The sequence below is a fragment of the Elephas maximus genome, chromosome 14 (genome assembly GCF_024166365.1).
Source record: "Elephas maximus indicus isolate mEleMax1 chromosome 14, mEleMax1 primary haplotype, whole genome shotgun sequence".
Classification (NCBI taxonomy): domain Eukaryota; kingdom Metazoa; phylum Chordata; class Mammalia; order Proboscidea; family Elephantidae; genus Elephas; species Elephas maximus.
Genome location: NC_064832.1, coordinates 89,833,637 through 89,859,692, shown reverse-complemented (window position 1 = coordinate 89,859,692; position 26,056 = coordinate 89,833,637). Strand labels below are relative to the sequence as shown.

Here is a 26,056-nt window from a genome sequence, read left to right as displayed (position 1 = left end):
ACCTTTATTGCTCAGTTAAGAACTATTTTGGTAGGATAGTGTCTTTTAGTTATGTGGGGCAAATAGACCCCTGCTTCTATAAAAAAAAAAAAAATTTTTTTTTTCTATAAGGTCACTATTAGTCAAAATCGACTCGCTGGCAATGGGTTTGTTTTTTGTTTTGTTTTGTTTTTAGGGAGTAACATCAAGCTAGACTATTTCTCGCTCTCTTTTTTTTTTTTTTAATTGTGCTTTAGGTGAAAGTTTACAGCTCAAGTTAATTGCTCATACAAAAATTTATACACGTATTGTTTTGTGACACTAATTGCAGTCCCCACAATGTGACAGCATACTCCCCCTTTTCACCCCAGGTTTCCTGTGTCCATTCAACCAGTTCCTGTCCCTTCCTGCCTTCTCATCCTGCTTCTGGACAGGAGCCACCCATTTGGTCTCCTGTATCTGATTGAACTAAGAAGCATACTCTTCACGCATATTACTTTTTGTTTTATAGTCCTGTCCAATCTTTGAAGAGTGGGCTTTGGGAATGGTTTCAGTTCTGGGTTAACAGAGCGCCCAGGGGCCATCATTTTGGGGGTTCCTCCAGTCTCTGTCAAACCATTAAGTCTGGTCTTTTTATGTGATTTGAGTTCTGCTCCACGCTTTTCTTCCACTCTGCCTGGGACTCTCTGTTGTGTTCTCTATCAGGATAGTCACTGGGGGTAGCTGGGCACCATCTAGTACTTCTGGTCTTAGGCTGGTGGCGTCTCTGGTTTATGTGGTCCTTTAAACTCTTGGGCTGATATTTTCCTTGTGCCTTTGGTGTTCTTCATTCTCCTTTGCTCCAAGGGGGATGGGACCAATTGATGCATTTTAGATGGCCACTTGCAAGCTTTTAAGACCCCAGACGCCACTCACCAAGCTGGGATGCACAACATTTTCTTAATAAACTTTGTTATGCCAAATGAGCTAGATGTTTCCTGAAACTGTGGTCTCCCGGCCCAGCCCTAGCTACTCTGTCCCTCAAAGCGAGGGGAATTCACTAACTAGATAGTAGACAAGGATCAGCTTTGGCGAAGGGAAGAACAACACACAATACAGGGGAAGTCAGCACAAGTGGACCAAAGCAAAAGCTAAGAAGTTTCCTGGACACATCTAGATTATTTCTCTTTTGAATGGTTTCAAATTGCTACTGTGGAGGAAGAGGGAAGGCAGGTCTCGCCTGAGACACAGCCAGCTCTAGAACATATCAGATACAGCCTTTCAGCAGCTGGCCAGCATTGTGGAAAGTGGCTGGGCTTGCGAGGTGGATGGCTTGATGCCTATGGCTTTTCCACTGTGTTGTGTGCCCAGGCCCATTTGGGTGTGAGGCCAGCTTGACTTGGAGGAAAGCCTTTACAACGGTCAGAGCTGTCATTATTACAATGACGTTTCGAATCACGTGGTTTCATCTGCACATGATATAAGTACCTGCTGTTTGCATTGCTGCTGGTGCTTTATAGTTGCTGATTTGTCAAAATTTCTGGTGTTTTAGCTACAATATTGTGATAATTAGTATTTGTGAGCCTATATCAATAACTTTTTTGAGAATGAAGTAGTAATTAAAGGAAAAGGAGAAAAATAAAAAAGGTTTCCACTACTAATAATTCAATGTAGAAAGATTTTACAGAACAATTTTGTTGTTAGTATCCATATAATCTAAGAAATATTATATTTAAGCAGTTTACAACTCTATCACAAATTATTTTATGATTAAAATTGATGATAAACTTAAATATATAACAATTATTGATTATTCAACTCTTTGATAACTACATAAAGGAAATGACAGTTTAAAACACAAAGTGGGAGAAGTGCTATGTTTCTTGATACATGTTTAGAAATATAACAGAAATCTTAAGCTTTTTAAAATTTTAGTCTTTTCCAAATTTTCTTTAAAAAGATCACTGTCTTGCAAATGTATATCTGACTTTAATGAAATTTTCTGGGTTTAAGTTTGAATTATGGTTTAAAAAATAATGACAAATTAAAAAGTGTGTTGGCAAAAGGCACTGATTCCAATGAAGTCATCCACAAATTCGCAGCTTTGAAGGCAGGAAAGGAAAGTTCTGATTCAGTCGAGATGTTCACTAAGTGCTGAAATGCTTGTATATTTGTTCCTGTTTACTTTTATGGTATTATTTCATTTATGAATATATTTCCATATACATTTGTCTACAACTTCTACGTTATTTGGGCCATTATTGATTATGCAAACCTAATCCATTAATGTACCTTATGTAACAGTAAAGTTAAACGTTAGAATGAATAGTTGTAGAGGCTGGTAAGTCCCAAGTCTGTGAGTCAGGCATCAGGCTGGATGTTTCTCCTGACTCACGTAGCTACAGAAACTGATAAACCCAAGATTGGCAGCTCAGATGGCAGGTCGCTGGCTCACAGGCTGCAGAGGCTAAAGAATCCCTAGATCAGCAGGCAATATGGCAGGCCACTGGCTCAAGTCCCAAGAACTGGAAGTCAGATGATGACAGCCTGTAGATTGAAGGCTGCTGGGGGAGGAGGGCAGAGGGAGGTGTTAATTTCCGGGCACTCCTTGCCTGCCTTGTACTAGGGCAGAGCAGGCTGTGGTGGGGGAAAAAGCCCTCAGGGAGAGGGGCAGGAAGTCAGGCTAAAGTGCACTGAAATGGAAGGGACGAGGAGTTGAGGGCAGGCACTGACAACACCTGCTACACCCATGTTGTTAAAAACTGACTCTAAAATTGTCCACTGTGTGGATGGATGCCTTCTGAAGGATTTCACTCTTGAAATAGTGCCTTCCTGTTCTTCCTTACAGCAAAAGTTCTCAACGTTGTGTTTAATCACTGTCTCTACATCTTCACATGCCATTCTCTCCTCGACACACTTGGATAGGGTTTCTATATCCCCCTCTTTAAAATAAAGAGAGCTAGTGGTGCAGTGGTTAAGGCTCTCGGGTGCCAACCGAAAGATCAGTGGTTCGAAACCACCAGCGGCTCCATGGGAGAAAGATGTGGCAGTCTGCTTCCACAGAGATTTACAGCCTTGGAAACCCTATGGGGTCGCTATGAGCTGGAATCAACTTATGGCAATGGGGTTGCTCTTTAAAATACTGCCTTGGTTAATTCACCAAAGACTCCCCCCCGCCGCCACCTTGCCAAATCCAATGGTTGCTCTTCTGTCTTCAATTTACTAGCCTCTCAGAAACACACACACAAAAAAAAAAAACCAAACCAGGCAGTGTTTTGTTCTGTTGTGCATGGGGTTGCTATGCATCAGAACTGATTTGAGGGCACCTAACAGCAACAGTATGTTAAAAAAAAAAAAATCTTTCCAAACTTGATCGGTAAAATGGATGTTTTAATTTGCCTGTAATTTTATCTGTTCTTTTTCTAGATAGTGAACTCACTGGAGGCAGAGACTTCATTGCTCTAAAAAAAAACCCAAAAAAACCTGTTGCTGTCAACTCCCCACAGGGTTTCCGAGGAGCTGTTGGTGGATTCAAACCACCAACTTTTTAGCTTTTGGTTAGCAGCTTTGGTGTGATGGATTGTGTGTGGCCTTTCTCACCATGGTCCCAGGTGACTGGGCAGGACTATGCGAATAGGGTAATTTTAACTCATCAAAGGGATTGATCAGTTTTGGCATCCCACTGGGCTTAAAAAGACAGCCAATTCCAGAAAAGAGGATCCCACCACCACCAAGGAAGAACAGCCAGGGGCAGACAGCATGACCTTTGGACTCGAGATCCCTGTGCTGAGAAGCTCCTGGAACCACGAGACAGAGAGAGAAGCAGTGGCAGAGAAACGGTGGCAAGAGCCCAGAAGGAGTGAGAAAGCTGAGTGCCTTTGGGGAGGAGCCTTGCTGGCAGAGTAGAGTGCCTCTGGGTGCTTACTGGCAGAGCTAAGAGAGCTTTGTAACACTTGCCGGAGCAGGGCAGAGGCCTAGGGGCAGAGAGAGGTGTGCCTGCGAGCACAGCTAAAAAGAGGCTGTCCTGATGGAAGACCTGTACCCTCAGTGTTCTTCAGCTTGAATTGTAACCTGTTATTTCAAACTCTTAACCACTGTGCCACCGGGCTCCAGCGTAAGCTCCGGTACCCTTTCTAACATTGTGTCTTTGACTGTCAGACAAGGTAGCATTCTCTCTTTGTGCCTTGCTTGGGCCTTTCCCTCTATGTGGGACTACGTCCTCAACCCTCTTGACTCGTGCCCACCAGGTGATGTTCTGATTCTTCAAGACCTGTTTTAGACGCCACTTCCTCTAACTGCCCTAGCCACCTTCCTCCCCTTTCTCCAGCATCCCATGCATTCATTTAATGTAATACTCATACTGGACGATGGCTGCTGTGTGCACATCTCTCTCCGCACCTCAGTCCTGGATGCTGAATTACCTAATTCACCTAGAATCACCTAGGAGCTTTTAGAAAGTACCAATGCCCAGGCCACTCCCCAAAACAAATGAAACAGAACATTGTGAGCAATGCAAGGGCAGATGTTGCGTTTATTCATCTAAATGTCAACAGGTGGCATACAGTAGGTGTCATGGATTGACCCAGAAACGTATGTATTAACTTGGTTAGCCCATGATTCCCAGTATTCTGTGGTTATCCTCCATTTTGTGATTGTAATTTTACATTAAAGAGGATTAGGGTGGGATTGTAACACCACCCTTACTAAGGTCACATCCCTGATCCAATGTAAAGGGAGTTTCCCTGGGGTGTGGCCTATACCACCTCTTATGTTTCAAGAGATGAAAGGGAAGCTAGCAGAGAGCTGGGGACCTCATACTACCAAGAAAGCAGCGCCGCGGGGAGCAGGGCACATCCTCTGGACCTGAGGTTTCTGCACTAAGATGCTCCCAGACCAAGGGAAGACTGATGACAAGGACCTTCCTCCAGAGCTGACAGAGAGAGAAAGCCTTCTCCTAGAGCTGGCACCCTGAATTCGGACTTGTAGCCCACTGGACTGTGAGAGGATAAACTTCTTTGTTAGAGCCATCCATGTGTGGTATTTCTGTGACGGCAGCACTAGATGACTAAGACAGTAGGTATAATACGAACATCTAAAATTTATTGAACCTTGACATTTTTAAACTGCTTTATTGAAATATAATTCACATAAATCAATAAAGTCATTTAAAGCATTTTTTTTTTAGCAGTCAGGGTTGTGCAACCATCACCATAATCTAATTTTAGAACACTTTGATCTCCCCCAAAAGAAGTCCTGTACCCATTAGTGGTCGCTCTCCCTTCCCCCAATTGCTCCTCTTCCCCAGCCCCAGGCAGCCACTAATCTACATTCATCTCTATAGATTTGTCTGTCCTGGACATTTCATTTACCATATTGTTACACAAATAACATGCACATCATCTGGAAACCCTGGTGGTGTAATGGTTAAGTGCTATGGCCGCTAACCAGAAGGTTAGCAGTTCGAATCCACCAGATGCTCCTTGGAAACTCTATGGGGCAGTTCTACTCTGTCCTGTAGGGTCGCTATGAATCGGAATCAACTTGACAGCAACGGGTTTGGTTTTTTTTGGTCACCCATCATCTGCTTCAAAAATTATCAACATTTTGTCATCCTTATACAACTTTTAAAAAATGTTTGCATACTCTATGGCCTCCTTTAAAAACCATTATTAATAAGATTATTTTAATAAAGGTACATGGAAAATTTTTGAATAATAAAATGATCTTGCTTTAAGCACCATGAACTTATAACGTGATTTTTCTTCATTGGGGTTAAAGAGGTTAGGTGGGGACATAAATAACTTAAGACGTAAGAGTGGGAAAGGAGCCCTGGCGGCGCAGTGGTTAAAGCAATTGACTGCTAACTGAAAGGTCTGCGGTTGCCAGCCACTCCGTGGGAGAAAGGTGTGGCAGTTTGCTTCTGTGGAGATTTATGGCCTTGGAAAGCCTATAGTCACTAGGAGTCAGAATTGACTTAATGGCAACGGGGTTGGTTTTTGGTTTATGGGTGGGAGTTCAAAAGCTGGGATATGATTTTGTTCATTCATGCCTACACTCATTCATTCAAGCAGTGTATTCTGGGCACTTGTTGTCCACACCGATCATCCACCCGTGCGTGTGACCAAGCTGAGACTCAGACTTGAGTCTAAATTGGGTTTCCTCATTTACTGACTCTTGAGGCCTTTTAAGGTCGCTCGGTGGCTCTAATGGTTTGCCCTCAATTACTAACCTGAAAGATTGGCGTTGGAGCCCATCCAGTGGTGCCTCAGAAAAAAGGCCTGGTGATCTGCTTCACGGAAGACGGCGGCCAAGAAAACCCTGTGGAGCAGTTCTACTCCCTAACACACGGACCGCCATGACTCGGAATTCAACCACGACTTCTTTTTTAGACCTTGGAGCGGTTGTCTTTTTGAGCCTCGCCTTCCTCATTTGTAAAAGGATAATAATACCTTCTTCAATAGGTCTTTGTTAGCTAAAACGAGGTAAGGTACCCACAAATATGCATTACCGGTACTCTATGACGTACGTTGTTTTTGCCACTGTTTCTCCGCCAGGCTGTGACGACCCGGTGAAAGAAATCCTAGGACAGTGTCTCTCTCCTCATACCCTCCCTTTCCCAATCTGAGAGGGTAGCAAAAACGTCCCAGAAGTTCACTCTACAATGCTTATGAGATCTCAAAAGCCCGCCCTCAAGGACAGCATTTATTCATTTTCCTAATTGACGGGCGGGAACCTAACAACAACAAATCTTAAACCACCCGCATTTCTTCAAGTCTTGCAGCTCAACAAAGAGAATCTGTGCTAAACCCTGCTGTTGTCCAAGGTCAAAAAGTTGGCCGGCAGATTTGGAAAACCTCCCACAGCGCCCTTGTTTGGTCCCGACGAAGGCAAGGCGCCCAGCGGCCCGGCTGCTAAAGCTGGCAGCTGTCTCCCGTTCTTCTGCGCCCTGCAGCCCAGGGGGCGCTTCCGAGAAGCGGGGGAGGGCAGCCAGCGCCTCCCTCGCTACCTGCCGTGCCGGGGCCTTGGCTCTGATCTTTAACTACCGCAAAGTTTGCAGTCAGGTCCCAACACGTGGGTGCCTCGGCCTGGCCCGGCCTCCGAGGCCCGGCTGGTGGCGCCGGCTTCTCCGCCCCGAGGGGTCCGCCTAACCTCCTCCATCCAGCGGCACCGCCTCGCTCCTCCTCGCCTCCCACCTGCGCGCGAACCCCACGGCTGCGCCCTGGGACTCGCACCCCTGCCCTCCCGGGAGGCGGGAGACCCGCAGCCAGCCCCCTCCGCCGGCCACCCCGCTGCCCCCCGGGCGCGCTCGCGGCGTCCCCGGGCCCCAGGCGACGGCGCGCGGCTGGCCCCCCCAACTCGGCGGCCCCGGGAAGACGCGCGGCCCGGGAGGCGGGGACTGGGCGTGCCGCCGGCGTCCGGCTTCCGGAAGCGGGTGTTCCTCGGGCTCTCGCCTAGCGGACCCGCGCGGCGTCCGGAGCTGCAGCATCCCCGCCGGCGCCTCCAGGAGCTGCGGTAGCCGCGACCGCCGCCTCCACAGCGCGACCCCGGCCCGCGACGCTCTCCTGCCCGCCCCCGGCCCCCACGATGCTGCCAGTGTACCAGGCGGTGAAGCCCAATCCGCTGCAGGACGCGAACCTCTGCTCGCGCGTGTTCTTCTGGTGAGCACCCTGGGTGCCGCGCCTCCGCCGGCACTGGACACCTACTGCCTCTGGTCCCCGAGGGCGCGATCCGGCCCGCCCTCCACCACCCGTCCCTTGGTCCTTCGGCCGCTGCCGTCCCCGTCAGCTCCCTCCCGGGCTTGTGCCTGATGCCGCCGGTGCCTTATGGGGTTGGGTGGCCGGAGCGGTTTCCGCCTGTGCCCATCGGTCCACGCTGGGGCTTCTTGCCACGGTGGGGCCGCCGCATGGGCCTTCACGGCCAGCCGCGTGGTGCCTGCCTGCGCCCCAGCGCGCGCGGTCGGCGGCTGCGGGGACCTTGGGGCGCAGGGCACGTGCGCGCCTCCCTGCCCTGCTGAGGGATCTCGCGGGCCCCACCCGCCTTTGGTCCCGGGGGAGAGGAGCCGGAGGCGGAGAACTGAGACTGGCAAAAGGTGGACTCACTCCCCAGGGGACAGCGTCCGGAATCCCCCAATTCCCACCTTTAGCTGGCTTCCCACGCACCGCGCAGGGATTCTCAGTCCTCCTACATGAAAACCGCACTTTTTTCCTCTTTGTGAACGCCAGTTCATGGACAGCGTCCTTTATCCTTTATCTAACCTGATCCAAAGCCATCTCCCAAAAGTCCCCCACCCTTTCCTCTGTACCTTACGTGACAGCTGCATTCCAACTCCCGGGAGCTCCTGCTGTGTGTCTTCTCTATGACCATGTCTTTCTCCGTGTGTGTGTGTGTGTGTATGTGTGTATGTGTAGTGGCACGTAGTTAAGGCAAATTTCGTGTGGATAAAATAACATTTTTAAAATTATTTAATGAATGGAAATCCTTGAACAAAATCAGCTTCCACACTTTGCTTTTGACTGGGACACCCACAGGCAAGGCCGGTGGATGTCTTTGACCAGCTCCTCTCCCTATTGCCAGTGCTTTCGCTTCCACCTGTGAGGACTACTCTGGGGATGGAGTCCCTGAGGCCTTGTGGAAGGAGATGTTATCGGGATCTCTACCTCTCAGAGATGCGGTCCTTGGCCCTGATGCAGGTAGTTCTGTCAAGGAATCTTAGGTCCTAAAACCACTTAGTGGTCACCTCCTCCCTCTTTCGTGAAGAAACACTCAGGTGAAGCAACGTGCAAAGTGCCCAGAGGGATGAAGCGTCTTAACGAAGGGTTTCTAGCTAGTGCCTGTGACTGTTAAATAGGTGGGCCTGAGCCTTTGTGTTTTAATCACACTCGGTTGATAATTAGACCTATTGTTTCTTGATCTCTCTGCCCTTTAATCTTTTCCACATATTCTGATGATTAAACTCCCCCCACCCCGCCTTTAATGGAAAAAACCCAGGAGATCCCAAGGGATTGAGTGCTTGTACTCTTGTTTTAATTGTAGTTTATTCAGTCTTCAGGGACACCTCTTGTCTGTTGGGTGGCAGGAGGAAGGAATATGGGTGTGGTTACCATAAATAACCTGAAGGTAAACGGCGGTGGGTCTCCTGAACTTCAGGCAGGGCAATAAACTCTTGAAGCACTTCCGATTTGTGGATTTTCAGGGCGGAACTGAAGAGTTGAAGGAAATTGGAAGATAATGAACGACTGGTGCCCATTTCTGGTTTCCCTGCTGGGTGTGTGGGGAGGGGAGTTACCTCTATTTTACATGTGAAAATACTGAATTACAGAGGTTGAATAAGTTGCTTAGGACCGCAGAGTTAGTAACGATCTTAAAAAAAGCAAAAACAACCTGTTGATTGTGAGTCAATTCCAGCTCATTGTGACCTTAAAGCATAGAGTAGAACTGCCCCATAGGGGTTCCAAGGAGCAGTTAATGGATTTGAATTGCTGACCTTTTGGTTAGTAGCCGAGCTTTTAACCACTGTGCCACCAGGGTTGCAGGAATGGTCTGCTGCTGCCGTCGAGCAGGATGCAAAGCCAGGCAGTCTGGCTCCAGAGCCGCTGTTGTGACTGTTGTACTGTGTAGCTTCTCCAGGGTTGTTGTTGTTGCTCGCTGCTGTTTCTTTGGCCCTGACTCATGGCAGCCCCCATGCACAACAGGATGAAACACTGCCCAGTCCTCATGATCCCTGCCGCTCAGAAAGTTGCGATCTGTAGGGTTTTCTTTGCGTGATTTTTGGAAATAGATCGTCAAGCTTTCCTCCTAGCTTGGAAGCTCCACTGACTGAGGGGTGGTGGTGTGCATCGGCTGGCAACGTCACCAGGTCTCCCGCCGGGCAGGTGAGAATCGCACCACTGCCCCACCACTGCCCCACCTGCACGTGTGTTGTTGTTAGTTCCTGTGGAGTTGATGTGGACTCACGGCAACCCCATGTGTGCAGGGTAGAACTGCTCCGTAGGGTAGTCAAGGCTGTGACCTTTTGGAGGCAGATCACTACTTGTCTTCCAAGGAGCCTCTGGCTGGGTTTGAACCGCCAACCTTTTGGCTAGTAGTTGAGCCCTTAACCATTTGCACCACCCGAATGCATGGGGAAGGCTATTTGAACATATCTTTGCATTTTTCTTTTTTCCCTTGGGGAAAGAGCAGAAATGGTTTTGTATTGGAAACTTCCAACTTGTACCCTTAGGTTTTAGAACTCAGAAAATGGAAGTAACTCTAAGTAAATGAATATGTGACAAATCTCTGGAAATCCATAGGTTTTTTTTTTTTCCCTTCCAGAATTACTTTTGAATTCTTTTACAATGGCTACTTTCATAAATATCTGGATTTTAATAAATAACATTTTTCTTCCTCCCCACCCCCCAGATACCAAGCTTTGAACTCCTATCTGGAAAGTTCCAGTTTTACCAGAGACAGCTCAATGAAATCATTAAAGGAACAGCTCTTGATCTGGTGTTTTTTAAAGATGCAATGACTCATCTTACTAAGGTTCTAACTATTGACTATTTACTGATCTAAACAGATTCTGTAGAAGCTTAGTAAATTTTATAGATACTTTTTTTCTTTATTGAACCTTAGATGCAGATTTACAGAACAAGCTAGTACACATACTGTTTTATGACGTTGGTTAACAACCCCATGACATACCAACACTCTCCCTTCTTGACCTGGGGTTCCCAATTACCAGCTTTTCTGTCCCCTCCTATGTTCTTGTCTTTGCCCCTTTAGCCTTGTTTTGTTTTATTGGCCTAATATTTGGCCGAAGGGCAAACCTTGGGAATGACTTCATGATTGAGCTAGAATGGTGTTAGGGGGCCATACTCCAGGGGTTTCTCCAGTCATTGTCAGGCCAGTAAGTCAGGTCTTTTTTTGTGAGTTAGATTTTTCTACATTTTTCTTCATCTCTGTCCGGGACCCTCTATTGTGATCCCTGTCAGAGCAGTCAGTGGTGGCAGCTGGGCACCGTCTGGTTGCACTGGACTCAGTCTGGTGGAGGTCGTGGTAGTTGTGGTCTGTTAGACCTTTGGACTAATCTTTCCTTATATCTTTAGTTTTCTCCAACATCCTTTGCTCCCAGAGGGGTGAGACTGGTGGAGTATCTTAGATGGCCGCTCACAGGCTTTTAAGACCCCAGATGCTACTCATCAAAGTAGAATGTAGAACATTTTCTTAATAAACTATGTGACGCCAATTGAGCTAGATGCTGCACAAGACCATGGTCCCCACAGCCCCCAACTCAGCAATTTGGTCCCTCAGGGAGTTTGGACGAGTCTATGGAACGTCCATGACCTTGCCTTATACAAGTTGTGCTGGCTTCCGCAGTATTGTGTACTGTCTTACCCTTCATCTAAGTTACCACTTAATCTATTGTCTATTTACTGTTTTTCCATCCCCACCCCTCCCCTCCCCTGTAACCATCAAAGATTATTTCTTTTTGCGTGTAAACCTTTTCATCAATTTTTATAGTACTGGTTTCATACAATGTTTGTTCTTTTGTGATTGATTGACTTATTTCACTCAGCATAGTGCCCTCCAGATTTATCCATGTTGTGAGATGCTTCACAGGTTCATCATTATTCTTTGTAGTTGTATAGTACTCCATTGTGTGTATATGTACCATAGTTTATTTACCCATTCATCTGTTCATGGGCATCTAGGTTGTTTCCATCTTTTTGCTGTTGTGAACAGTGCCGCGGTGAACATGGGTGTGCATATGTCTATTCTCGTGACGATTTATTTCTCTAGGGTATATTCCTAGGAGTGGGATTGCTGGATCATGTGGTATTTCTATTTCTAGCTTTTTAAAGAAGCGCCTTATCGTTTCCCAAAATGGTTGTATCATTTCATTACTGCCAGCAGGGCATAAGAGCTCCAGTCTCCCTGCAGCCTCTCAAACATTTGTAATTTTATGTTTTTTGATTCGTGCCAGTAATTCCAGGGTGAGATGGTATCTCATTGTGGTTTTGATTTGCATTTCCCTAATGGTTAGTGATCATGAGCATTTCCTGATATGTCTGTTAGCTGCTTGAATGTCTTTTTTGGTGAAGCATCTGTTCATTTCCTTTGCCCGTTTTTTAATTGGATAGTCTTTTTGTTGTAGCAGTGTTGGATTTTCTGGTAGATTTTAGAGATTAGGCCTTTGCCTGCTTTGTAATAGGCAAATTTTTTTCCCCCCAGTCTGTAGGTTCTCTTTTTACTCTTTTGGTGAAGTCTTTTGATGAGCATAAGTGTTTAATTTTTAAAAGATCCCAGCTATCTGGCTTATCTCCTGGAGTTTGTATGTTGTTATTTATGGTTTGTATCCTGTTAATGCTATGTATTAGAGACTCTAGTATTGATCCTGTTTTTTCTTCTCTGATCTTTATAGTTTTTGGTTTTATATTTAAGCCTCTGATCCGTTTTGAATTAGTTTTTGTGTATGGTGTGAGATATGGGTCCTGTTTCATTTTTTTATAGATGGACATCCAGTTTTGCCAGCACCATTTGTTAAAAAGACTGTCTTTTCATCAATCGATGGACTTTGGGCCCTTGTTGAAGATCAGGTGGCTATAGGTGGATAGATTTATATATTGGTTGTCCATTGGTCAGTGTATCTGTTGTCTCAGTACCGGGCTGTTTTGACTACCATAGCTGTATAGTAGGTTCTGAGGTCAGGTAGTGGGAGTCCTTTTTTCTTCTTCTTAAGTAATGCTTTACTTATCCCAGGCTTCTTCCCTTTCCATATAAAGTTAATGATTAGTTTTTCCATGTCTTTAAAGAATGTTGTTGGTATTTGGATCAGGTTTGCCTTGTATTTGTAAATTGCTTTGGGTAGAATTGTCATTTTCACAGATGTTGAGGCTACCTATCCATGAGCATGGTATGTTTTTCCTATTTATGTAGATCTCTTTTGGTTTCTGGCAGTGGTTTGTAGTTTTCTTTGTGTAGGTCTTTTACATCCCTGTTTAGATTTATCCCTAAGTTTTTTTTTTTTTTAAGGGTATTATTAATGGTACTGTTTTCCTGATTTCCTTTTTTGTCATTCTTATTGGAATATAGGAATCCAACTGATTTTTGTATGTTTGTCTTGTATCCTGCTACTCTGCTGAACCTTTTTATTAGTTCCAGTAGTTTTCTAGTGGAGTCTTTTGAGTTTTCTATGTGTAGTATCATTACCATGTGCAAATAGGGATAGTTTTACTTCTTCCGTACCAATTTGGATGCCCTTTATTTCTTTTTCTTGCCTTATCACTCTAGCTGGGACTTGCAGCACAATGTAAAATAGGAGTGGTAATAAAGGGCGTCATTGTCTTGTTCCTGTTCTCAAGGGGAATGTTTTCGGCCTCTCTCTGTTAAGAATGATGTTGGCTGTTGGTTTTATTTATGTGGTGGTGTAGATGCCATTTATTATGTTGAGGAATTTCCCTTCTACACCTATTTTATGGAGAGTTTTTATCAGGAATGGGTGTTGTACTTTGTCAAATGCCTTTTCTGCGTTGATTGAGATGATCATGTATTCTTCCGTTTGTGTGGTGAATTATGTTGATGTTCTAATGTTGAACCATCCCTGAATACTTGGTATGAACCCTACTTGGTTATGGTGTATTTTTTTTTTTTTTGATATGATGCTGAATTCTACTGGCTAGAATTTTGAGAATTTTTGCGTCTATATTCATGAGTGATATTAGTCTATAATTTTCTTTTTTTGTGGTGTCTTTGCCTGGTTTTCCTATCAGGGTTATGCTGCCTTCACAGAATGAATTTGAAAGTAACCTTCTTTTCTATGTTCTGAAATAGTTTGAACAGTACTGGTTAAGCTTTTTTCTGAATGGTTGGTAGAATTCTCCAGAAAGCCATCTGGGCCAGGGCTTTTTTTTTTTTAATTACCTTTCCAATCTCTTCTGTTGTTATGGGTCTGTTTAGATTTTCCACAGCATTTTCTTTTAGTTTGATTTGGTAGTACATTTCTAGAAATTGGTCCATTTCCTCTAGGTTTTCAAATTCGTTGGACTATAGTTTTTCATAATACTCTGTCATGGTATCCTTTTTATTTCAGTTGGGTCTGTTGTAATGTCTCACATTTCATTTCTTATTTGGGTTATTTGCATCCTTTCCTGTTTTTCTTTTGTCAGTTTGGCTAGTGTTTTGTCAATTTTGCTGATCCTTTCAAAGAACCAACTTTTGGTTTTGTTGATTCTTTCTGTTATTTTTCTATTCTGTATTTCATCTCATGGTGAAATACAGAATAGAAAAATATTTTTCCTTTCTTATGGTGGCTGTGGGCTTCTTTGCTGTTCTCTATTTGTTTGAGTTGTGTAGCTAATGTTTTGATTTTGCTCTTTTTTGATCTGTGCACCTGTTGCCATAAATGGACCTCTGAGCACTGCCTTTGCTGTGTCACAAAGGCTTTTGTATGATGTGTTTTTATTTTTGTTTGATTCTTGGAATTTTTTGATTCCATCTCTGATTTCTTCTGTTACCCAGTGGTTTTAAAGCAGTGTTATTGAGTTTCCATGTAATTGGTTTTTTTTTTTTTCTTTGTTCTTGTTGTTAATTTCTACTTTGATGGCGGTATGTTCAGAGAAGATACTTTGCATTATCTCATTGTTTTGGATTTTGTTGAGGGTTGCTCTGTGGCCTAAGAGGTGATCTCTGCTGGAGAATTTTCCATGTGTGTTGGAAAAGCGTGTGTACTTTTCAGCTGTTTGGTGGAGTGTTCTGTATATGTCTGTGAGGTCACGTTGGCTGATTGTGGCCTTTAGACCTTCTGTATTTTTTGTTGAGTTTCTTTCTAGACGTTCCGTCCTTTACTGAGAGTGGTGTGTTAAAGTCTCCTACAGTTATTGTGGAACTGTCAATGTCTCTTTTCAGTGCTTTTAGAGTTTGTTTTATGTATTTTGGAGCCCCGTCATTGGGTGCATAGATACTTATTATGGTTATGTCTTTAGAATGGAGCATCCCTTTAGTCATTATATGGTGCCCTTCTTTGTGTTTTATGGTAGATTTTGTTTTAAAGTCTATTTTATCTGGGATTAGTATTGCCACACCTGCTGTTTTTTGGTAGCTGTTTGCTTGATATATTTTTTTCCATCCTTTGATTTTTAATAAACGTATGTCGTTTCTAAGGTGTGTCTCTTATAGACAGCATATTGATGGATCTGTTTTTTAATCCATTCTGTCACTGTGTCTCTTTATGGGTGTATTTAGGCCATTTACGTTCAGTTTAATTAGTGATAGGTGTGAGTTTATTGCTGTCATTTTGTAGTGCTTTTTTTTGTGTGTGGTGCTGATGTTTCTTTTGTTCTCTTATTCTCCTGTGCTGAATTCCTTTTGTTTGTGGATTTTTTTTTTTCATTTCTTTTGATTTTGTTTTTATTGAGACTTTATGTTTTTCTTTATTTTGATGAGTAGGCTTGTTAACTTTCTTTGTGGTTACCTTGAAATTTACCCTTATCTTCCTAGGTTTGAACCAATCTGTTATTATTTGGTATCGCCTTGTCTTCCTCTCCATTAGAAAATTCTATACCTACACCATTTATTCCCTCATTTATTGTTCTGACGTTGACATTTACAGCTCTGCTTCCCTGTTGTAAATCTTTTTGTTTTAAATAGTCCTGGAGAGTTTATATCCAAGGTTGGTATCTAGCTGGTGCGATTTTGTGTCCTAGATTCCAGTTGTGGTTTGATGATGTTTTTCTCAAACCAAAGGACTCTCCTTAATAGTTCTTGTGAATTTGGGTTTTTTTTACATATTCCCTTAATTTCTGTTCCTCTGGAAATGTCCTAATTTCACCATCATATTTGAACAAGAGTTTTGTAGGGTCTGTTATTCTTGGTTGGCAGTTTTTTTCTTTCCAGGTTTTATATATGTCATCCTTCTTGTCTGCTTGGTTTCTGCTGAGTAATCAGAGCCTAGTCTTATTGTTTCCCCTCTGTATGTGACTTTTCGTTTTTCTTGAGCTGCTCTCAGGATTCTTTCTTCGTCTTTGGTTTTAGTGAGTGTGATTATGATGTGCCTTGGTGATTTTCTTTTGGGGTCTGTCCTATACGGGGGGTTTGTTGAACTTCTTGGATGGTCAGGTTTTCATCTTTCAGGATATTAGGGAAGTCTTCTGTCAGCAGATCTTCAAGGATCCTCTATGTGTTTTCCATTTTCATTCCCTGTTCTGGAACTCCGATCACTCAGAACTTTTTGTTTTTGATTGTATGCCACATAATTCTCAGGGTTTCTTCATTTTTCTTCATTCTTTTTTCTGAGTTTTCCTCAAAGTGATGTCCAAGTATTTGTCTTCGGTTTTGCTGATCTTGTCTTCCATTGTTTTAAACCTGCTCGTCAGACCTTCTATGATACTGTCCATTTCTGAAATCTTGTTGTTTATCTTTTGGATTTCTGATTGTTTTTGTATGATTTCTAGTTGTGAATTTATTTTGACGTTTCTGTATTCATGAATTGTTCCATTTTGTCTGTATTTTCTATGAATTTGTCTAGTTTTTCCTCATTTGTATCTGCTTTTTGCTTCAACTCTTAGATTGCTCTGAATATTAGAGATTTCAGTTCCACATCAGGTAGTTGTAGTCCCTTTTCTTCTACTGGAAAGTCATCTGGTGTTTTATTTTGGGTGCCTACTGGAACCATCCTGTCCTGTTTTTTTTTTATGTGTTTTGATATTGTCTGCTGTCTTTGAGACATTCAGTGTTTATATTCTTCATATACTGATTGTAGATTTGTTTGTCCCATTCTACTTTTTTATTTGGTTATGTGTAAACAGGCAGGCTGTGTGTTCTTTGTTGTTTGCGGGCATGATACTTTTTACCTCAGTGTACAGTGGACAGGACCAGTCACTCAGCTGTGGTACAGGAGAGTAGTTCCAGCTGAAGGGAAGGGGCTGTGATGGGTTGTTTGTGGTACATACTCTGGCCGACAGGGCTGGCTGGAGGTCAGTGCAGGGCAGGTTCTGGTAGACTGTGCGACTGCTGCTCAGGGGTGTGATGTTCAGTGCATGGTACAGGTAAGCAGGAGGGAGGGGGAAGGTTGTGATGTGTGGAGCTAAGTTTGGTATGGGAAAGAAGAGAGAGAGGAGAGAGAAACAGGAGACAAAAACAAATGGAAGACAAAAAAGTGCTGAGGGATCTTGCTGTTGGAGTGGAGAGACAAGAAACTGAGCTGTAAAGACAGAGAAAGGAATAAGAAAATAGACAAAAATTGAAAAAAAAAGAAAAGCCCCCAGGGATCCCACCTGCGTGGCTGTGCAGACTGTGGAAGTGGCTCTCAAGCTGCGAAGTACAGCTCAGTTAGAAGGGGCAGAGATGGCACACAGTGCCAGTTATTCAAGAGATAGGAAAAGAAGGTGTAAGGAGTGAGAAATGAGAAACTGAGAAATGAAGAAAGACAAAAAGGTAAAAGGAAAAATAAAAAACAAAACAATGACCCCAGGTTCTCACCAGCACAGCTGTGCAGACAGGGGAAGTGGTTCCCAATCTGCACAGTATGCTCAGCTAGAGGTGGCCCCCAAGCTGTGAAAAGAAAAAACAAACAAACAAAACAGCCCTGGGGATTCCACCAGCATGGCCACGTGGACTGGTGAAATAGTTCCCCAGCTGAGCGGAGCTTCACAGCCTGTCAAGAAGAAACAGACGGCACACAGAGCCAGGTGTTCAAGAGAAAGGACAGGGAGGTGGTGAGAGGCAGGGAAGAAGCCAAAAAAAAAAAAGCAAACCAGCAACAAAGAAATGGCATTGAAGGTGCCGGCCAATGTGGGCAAGGTGAATCCAAACAGCGCGGAGCTGGCGTCTCTGGGCTGAGAGACTGTGGCTAGCTGGGAGGCGACAGAGGCCAAGCAGAGGGAGGAGGGGTGGGGGGTGGGAAAGCGTGTATTGCTGGTTACTGGGTGCTCTGTCTCCTTCTGGGAGCTCTGTAAAACTGCTTTCATGTACCCTCTGTCTGCTGATCTCCGACAGGAGTCCAAGATGGTGAATCCGTGTTCTGTTAGCTGACAGGGAGTCTCTTCTCATATCTCTCCTAGCTCTCCGCTGTCAGGTTCTTATTCCATTCAGTGCTTGGTTGAGTTCTTTATCTCTTCAGTGGACGTTTAGGGCTTCAGAATTGATGTTTGTCTCTGTCTTTCTTAGTTTTCCCGGTCTTTGCTGCAGAGGGATGTTGTGGTGTTTCTGTCTATAGTGCCGTGTTGGCACCACCTCCCTACCTTTGCTCTTAATGGCTAGAGTTTCTCAAGGGAAGTTCTTAAGTTCTTCCTGGTGGAGAGGATGGGTGTGAAACATCTATCACCACACCCTGATTTAAGGCAGCTGTTCTCAAAGGATAGTACTCTGACCCCAGCTTCAGCAGCACCTGGGGACTTGTTAGAAATGCAAATTCTCAGTAACCACGCCCCACTGATTGGGTTGGGAGTGGGGTGTAAACAAGTGCTCCGGTGATTCTGTTTTAAGCTTGACACCTGCTCACGGCTTGAAGTTATTCTGCTCGTTGACTTTGTCATTGCTCTGCATCCTTAAACTTTTAGAAGAGAAGCATGACTTTGTGATGTCAGTTTTGGACAATGATGGCCTTTCTATATTTGTTTACCTTCTGCAATTTGAGAAATTTTAAAGTCTGAGGCACCTCAGTGATTTTCTGGTGTACCCCTCGTTTAAGCTGGAAAGCTTAAATGAGTCCAGCCGGAAGTAGCCACAGGGAGACAAGCCCACCTTGTAGAGAAAAACTACTTTTTCTTCTTTTGCTTGGATGTTCGCTTTTCTTCTCAAATTTCTAAACTTGAACACTGGTTGTTTCCTACCCAGATGATGCCAATAACTAGCTTAATAACTTATACAAATGATGTTACATGGATTTTGGTGTTTTCGTAGCCGTTTTTCCTGGAGGGTCTAAGAGGAGTCACACATCGTGGTGGATTTTTGAAAACCCTTTTACTATTGTGGTAAGAAATTTAAAAGTATGAAAAATGAACAAAGGAATAAGGATGATTTATTCCTATGAGCCAGATATACCTGCTGGTATCTTGACTGTTTCTTTTCAGCCTCATCCCCTGCAAACATCTTTGTGCACACATGTGCATCACTTCTCTACAAAACTAAATAGTTTTAAACCCTGATTCCTTTTTTCATTCAATTTTCTAGAGTTAACATTTATTTCTGGCATTAAATCCTCTTCAAAATATGATATTTAATGATTGCAGCTTATATAGTCTTTCACTATTGTTGAACACAATTTATTTCTAATAACTAGGAAACCCTGGTGGCGTAGTGGTTAAGTGCTACGGTTGCCACGGCTGCTAACCAGAGGGTCGGGAGTTCAAATCCGCCAGGCGCTCCTTGGAAACTCTATGGGGCAGTTCTACTCTGTCCTATAGGGTTGCTATGAGTCGGAATCGACTTGATGGCACTGGGGTTGGTTTTTTTTTTTTTTGATGTAATGAATATCCATACCCCTATATTTTGGTGCCTCTTTAAATATTCTGTATCCCTAGAAGTAGAATAACTGGGTAAAAGGCCAAGTTGCTTTCCAACAGAATTAGACCAGTTAACCCTCTTAATAGTGGTTTGTGTGCTCATTTTTGGGTACATGGTCAACTTTGGGTATTGAGTTAAAAAATTTTTTTTTTTCAAGTCAGTGTTCTGGCACAGTGGTTAAGAGCTGTCTATGGCTGCTAACCAAAAGGTCGGCAGTTTGAATCCACCAGCTGCTCCTTGGGAACCGCGTAGGGCAGTTCTCCTATGTCCCTAGGGTTGCCGTGAGTCAGAATCAACTCAGCAGCAACAGGTTAGTGTCAGACAGTTTTAATTTAAATTCATTTGATTATTAGTGAGATTTAACTTTATTCCTGTTGATTGACCATGTATTTGCGTTCGTTTGAATTGTCTGTTCATGGGTTTTTGGCATTTTTTCTATGAGGTATTTATTTTTTGAAATAACTTGTAATAGTGCTTGAAATAGTTTTCCACTTGCCTTTTAATTTTGTTCTAAACTTTTAAGTTTATCTGTCATTAGTTATATTTGAATCCTTTTTGGCTTCTCTTGTTGGCTTTTGTTCACTATTAATATATCTTTTTTGTCAATCCCCGGGTCAGCAAAATCTCCATATGTATTTTCTTTTAGCTGTGTGTTTCATTTTTAACAATAGAAGCAGCTAGAATTTCTCTTAGTATTTCCTATGAGATAGGTTCCAGTTTCCCCTAAAACAACCTGTTTTCCCTTTGTCATTTACTGAATAATTCTTCTGATTGGAAGTAAACGGTGTAGAATATGAACGGTGTCCAGGGGGGTACTAGGTCGTCAAATGCCCTGGCTCCACAGGAGAGCGGTGAGGGCCTGGCTCCCCTGACGCCGGCTGGGTCTCAGGCGGTGAACTGTCAGCTTGCACAGCGCCATCTCTTGTGGAAACTACCACTCTCTGGAGACTCGTCCTAGAGAAAGCTGATGACATGAGGGCGAAACGGAATGGCTGGGTGTGGGGGATGGTTTGGAGAGGTTGGTGGTGACAAGCCCTCGGTACATATTGACAGCGAATGCATAGACACATTTAATTCAGATTACTAATTTTTGTTCCACTTTCGGAATACCTTTTACATTGATCTCTCTGTACTTCTTCATCATTGTTGTTGGTTGCTATTGAGTTGATTCCAACTTATGGTGACCCCGTGTGTGCTGAGAAGAACTGTGCTCCATAGGCTTTCAAGGCTGTCATCTTGCAGAAGCAGATTCCTAGGCCTGTCTTCCGAGGCACCTATGGGTGGGTTCAAACCACAAACCTTTTGGCTAGTAGTCGAGTGCCTAACTTTTGTGCCATCCAGGGGCTGCAAATGTTGATTGAGGCTGAGTTCGCTTTCTAGGGCTTTTTCTCTGGCCTCTTCAGTTCCCCTTCCTTAAGCATTCCCTGTTTCTGTTCCACTAATACTTACTGAGTGCTTACCGTTCGCTCAGAATTTTGTTCTGTGTTTTACATGTAATATCTTATTTAATCCTGAAACAATCCTATGAGTCAGGCATTATTGTACTTATTTCACAAATGAGGAAATAAAGACCCAGAAAGGTTGGGCAACTTACCAGTGGCCTCATAGCTGGGGGGTTGCAGTGTCAAAGCTGGGATTCTGCCCAGATCGTCAGAATATGTCATGGAGTGTGCCCCGCAGGTCCCTGAGTGGTGCACAGTTTGCCCTTAACTGCTCGCATAAAGGTTGGTAGTTCGAACCTACCCAGTGGGTGCTGCGAAAGAAAGCCCTGGTGACTCGCTTCCATAAAGATTGTTGTTGTTGTTAGTTGCCATCAGGTTGATTCTGACTCGTGGCAACCCCATGTGTGCAGAGTAGAAGTGCTCTACAGGGTTTTCAAGGCAGTGACCTTTCAGAAGCAGTTCTCCAGCCCTTACTTTTGAGGTGCCTCTGGGTGGGTTTGAACACCAACCTTTTTGTTAGTAGTCTAGCACTTAACCATTTGTGCCACTTACGAACTCCTCCGTAAGGGCTGCAGCCAGGAAAACCTTACGGAGCAGTTCTGTTCCGTAACACGTGGGGCAGCCATGAGCAGGAATCCACTTGATGGCAGTTGGTTTGGTTTTTTTTTATTTTTATCTTTTGGTGCCCTGCAGCAGGCATTTGGTACCATCTGAGGCCAGGCTCCTGTCTGCTGTGCTCTAGCTCCAGACAGGTAAACGTTGGCTGAGCGAATAAATGAATATGCTGAGCATGCCATTAAAAGTCTGCTTAACGAGTATATATGCTCAGGATGCATGCATGCATCTGAAGCCCTTTGTGACACTACCTCCTGGATTATCGTGAGGGGTGTTGGCACCTTTACCCATCGAGTTCTTAAGGCATGTGCGTAAGTCATCTTTTCTTCTTCTTTTTTTGTGTCTTAGGTGAAAGTTTACAGCTCAAGTTAGTTTTCTTATTCAAAAATTTATATGCGTATTGTTTTGTGAAAATGGTTACAATCCCTGCAACGTGACAGCACTCTCTCCCTTTCTACCCCGGATTCCCATGTCCATTTGTCCATTTTTCCTGTCCCGTCGCGCCTTCTTGTCTTGCTTTTGGGCAGGAGTTACCCATTTGGTCTCATATATTTGATTGAACTAAGAAGCTCCTTCTTCACGTGTGTTATTGTTTGTTTTCTTGGCCTGTCTAATCTTTGTCTGAAAAGTTGGCTTCGGGAGTGGCTTCGGTTCTGGGTTAGCAGGGTGTCCAGGGGCCATAGCCTTGAGGGTTCCTCTGTCAGTCATCCTTGACTTCATTACCCTCATCAATGGCATCAAATTCTATTGATTGAACTTCAGAAGTGCTTCTTGGAGTTTTTCACTTGTTCAGCAAATGTTTCCGGAGTGCCGGTGACTGGGATCTGTCTGTGAAGGAGACAGACATCCCTGGCTTCCCGGAGATTTGCCCCTCGCCAGCAATGCTCTGGCCTCTGTAGACTCTGGGCTTCTCTTCCTTCTGCTGGCTCTTCCTGCTGCCAGTCTTTCCCCTAAAACAAACCTCTGCCGGTCTTCTGCCTGAAAACTTGTAACTCTCAGAGCAAACCTAAATTCTTTAGTGCAGCATTCCATATCCCTCAGGTTGTGCTTCTCAGGCCTTATCTTTCATCATACCTCACCCAAATGGACTTTTTTCTAATGAGGCTGATCTTTTAATGATTCTACCTTTGAAAGGCTGATGTTGGTGCCTGGACTGAGGCCGTGACAGATGACAGGTACCAGTCACCAAGCTCCTGGATGGCAAAGGTCATAGTCAGAGGTGGGAAAGCCAGCCAGTGTCATCTTGCAGTGACATTGCTGTTTGTTACAAGGCTGAGCCCCAATCCAGGTCGGGTATCAAAGTTGAGTAGTGCCCTATCTGGAGCTAAGGTGCCCAGGTTTAAACCTGAGGTCTGCTGCTTCTGTGACCGTGGGCACGTTTCCTCATCTGTAGAATGGCGATAATAATCACACCCACCTCAGAGGGGTATCGAGAGCATCCAGTGAATGAAACGCCCTTAAAGCATTTAGTATAGTGTGGCACAGAGTAAGCCTTGAGGAGCCTTCATCTTGCTACGTTTAACACTTGGGAGGCCTAGCTTTTTCATTTGTAAATTGACAGGGTTTGTTTATCTCCCAGACAGGTTAAAAATGTTAGTTTCTGCATCCCATTCCGCAGTTGGTTTAAGTCACCTGGGCACGCATGATTATCTACAAATTCTTAAATGTATTCCTCATTATTACTAGGGCCGTTGTTGTCAGTTGCCGAATCCAGTTGATTCCAACTTATGGTGATACTGTGTGTGCAGGGTAGAACTGCTCCATAGGGTTTTCAAGGCTGTTCCCTTCCAGAAGCAAACCTCCAGGCCTGTCTTCTGAGGTACCTCTTTGAACCGCCAAAAAATCTTTTGTCTAGTATTGGAGTGCGTAACCATTTGCACTACCCCAGGACTCTTGAGCCCCAGTCCTTATTTAAGGAATCATCATCTCCTGGGATGGGGGCGGGAGGTGGTAGCACCCAGAAATCCGGATTTTTATACATGCTTCCTGGGTAATTCTGATGCTAAAGTTTCAGAACCACTTTTCTTTGAATTTTTTCCACTCTTAGAGTCTAGTTCTTGAAAGCACATTGTCTGGGAGGTCAGGGTTAGTGATTTGACCCCACTGTGGTTTAGGTTATTTATTCAACAAGTGTGTTGCCACTGTCAGGAACGAATTACCCAATAAGCAGGGTATGCATGGGCTTACTTGTGCTTGCTTACGTACCTGTCGCACAGAATTTCTCCCTTTGATGTGGCGAAACCCATGCGAAATGATGCACTGCAGATTGGTGAGTCAGCATGAGTCAGCCTGTACCTGCCTTGCTTATTGGTTAACCTGCCCCTGATTGCCAGGTTCAATTCCATAGTCCCTGAGATTCAGAGAAAAGTGAAATCACATCCCTGTTCTTGAAGAGCTCATGTAGTTTAGTTGGAGACAGTGGTCTCATTAGTTAAGGTAAGTAATGCTAAGTGCTAAAAACAAACAAATATACAAACACGCGAAATACCTTCAAATCTCAGTGGGTTAATAAAAAAAAAAGTGTATTTTTCCTGTTGTAGTTCATTTGAGGTCAGCTGGGATGTAGAACAATACCAAGCACTCACTTGGTAACTGGACTTCCTATACTTGTGGTTTGGCCTTCCTCTCGGTCTTCTTTATTCACTTGGAAAGAAGTTGACAGCCACAGGGCTTTTTTTTTTCCCTTTAAATTTTTTATTACTTACTAATTAAAAACACTTGATGTGGCAGGTTTTTACATTCCAGGGTTGGAAGTGACATACATCATTCCCGCTAACATCTGGCTGGCTGGCTGGTCTCATGGCTACAGCTGACTACAAGTGGGGTGAGGAGGCTAGAAAACTTAGTCTGTGTCCAGCAGTCTGTGCTGCAGGAATTACGGCAACACAGCATAGTGTGTGCTGTAGGAGAGGTCTCAGTGCGGTGAGGGTGGGGAGTTCTAAGGAGGAGTTGACTCTCTCAGGTGGAGAAAGTGGGGAGAGTCATTCCAGCCAGGGGATGGGCATGTTTGGGGCACAGAATTGTGGAAAGGGGTAGTGCGTACTGAGAAAAGCGTGGAGGGTTGTGAAGTGGACCCCCCAGTTGCCATGTCCCTCACTGCTAGCTGGTGGTGTTTGCCAGTGTCATTCAAGGTCACACTTCTTGCCTATTTCATCCCAGCTGGCTTTTTAGATTTTTGTTTATTGCATCCCTCCAGTCCCATACTCCAGTCCCATGGGTTTGAATTATGGGTTTGATGAAGAATATTGAATATATCATGGTCTGTCAGAAGAATAAACAAATCTGTCTTGGAAGAAGTACGGCCAGAATGTTCCTCAGAAGCAAGGATGGCAAGACTTTGTCTTATATACTTTGGACACGTTATCAGGAAGAATTAGTTCCTGGAGAAGGACATCGTGCTTGGTAAAGTAGAGGGTCAGCAAAAAAGAGGAAGACCCTCAATGAGATGGATTGACACAGTGGCTGCAACAATGGGCTCAAGCATAAGAACAATTGTGAGGATGGCACAGGACCGGGCAGTGTTTTGTTCTGTTGTACATAGGGTCGCTATGAGTTGGAACTGACTTGACGGCACCTAACAACAACAACAGTCCCGTTTTTGGTGAACACCTGCAGCCTCGCTAGCTCCCTATTCCATTTTTTGGTCTATGCCCACTTCTGTGCTGGCCTCTTCTTGGACCTAGTCCCTGCCTGTTCTTTTTCAGTAGGCCACCTCTGTCTGTTTTTCTTCTTCAATCTCAGGATTATAGAGTAGAAAGGGAGAAATCCTCTAGTCCATCTGTATACTCAGTGCAGGAATCCTTTCCTTGACAGTGTCCAGTGGGGAAGTTCACTACTCTTAGGACTTCTTATTAGAATGCTCAAATTGTTGTGAGCCACAGTTTTCTTTCCAGGCAATTTCTACCCATTTGTACCTTTTTTATACACACAGGGCAAGTTGACTTCCCCATCATCTACTAGCCTTCTAGTATTTAAAGACAGCTGTCATGGCCCCATTAAATCTTGTCTTTCAGAGAAATGTTACTTCCCAAGCTGGTCTTAAGTGGCATGATTTCCAGACCCGTCTTAAACATCTGATCGAACTGACTGCTCTTTATTCTAATGTGGCATCTAGTATTCTAGATGTGATCTGACTATGGGGTAACACATTAATGAGCTACATCATTAATTCAGCAAGTGTTTTTGAGTGCTTACTGTGCTCCATGTAATGTTGTAAACCAGGGATCGGTAAACTACAACCTGCAGGCCCAGTCTGGCCCACTCCCTGTTTTTGTAAATAAAGTTTTATTGGAACACAGCCATGCTCATTTGTTATATGTTGTCTGTGTGCTACAGCAGCAGAGTCGAGTATTTGTGACAAAAACTGTGTGACCTTTAAAGCTTAACATACTTTCTGGCCCTTTGCAGAAAGCATTTGCTGACCCCTGTTTTAGACACTGGGGATATAGCAGTGGGCAAGGTAGATAACAGTCCCTCCCCCCTCATGGAACTTAAATTCTAGAGAAGGAGACAAGCACTGAACAAGATAAGTAAAATATAGTATGTTATACTGGTAAGTGGTA

At 44.1% G+C, this 26,056-nt stretch overlaps 1 protein-coding gene across 1 annotated transcript in view; it reads left to right on the top strand.

Moving 5' to 3' along the window:
• Nucleotides 1–7,286: 7,286 nt before the first annotated feature.
• Nucleotides 7,287–26,056, top strand: part of ABCC4 (ATP binding cassette subfamily C member 4) — a 324,633-nt gene continuing 305,863 nt past the window's right edge. The window contains exon 1 of the mRNA XM_049853454.1: nucleotides 7,287–7,616. Within this exon, the coding sequence (XP_049709411.1) occupies nucleotides 7,543–7,616 (74 nt within the window). The 5' untranslated portion in view covers nucleotides 7,287–7,542. The remainder of the gene's footprint in view (nucleotides 7,617–26,056) is intronic.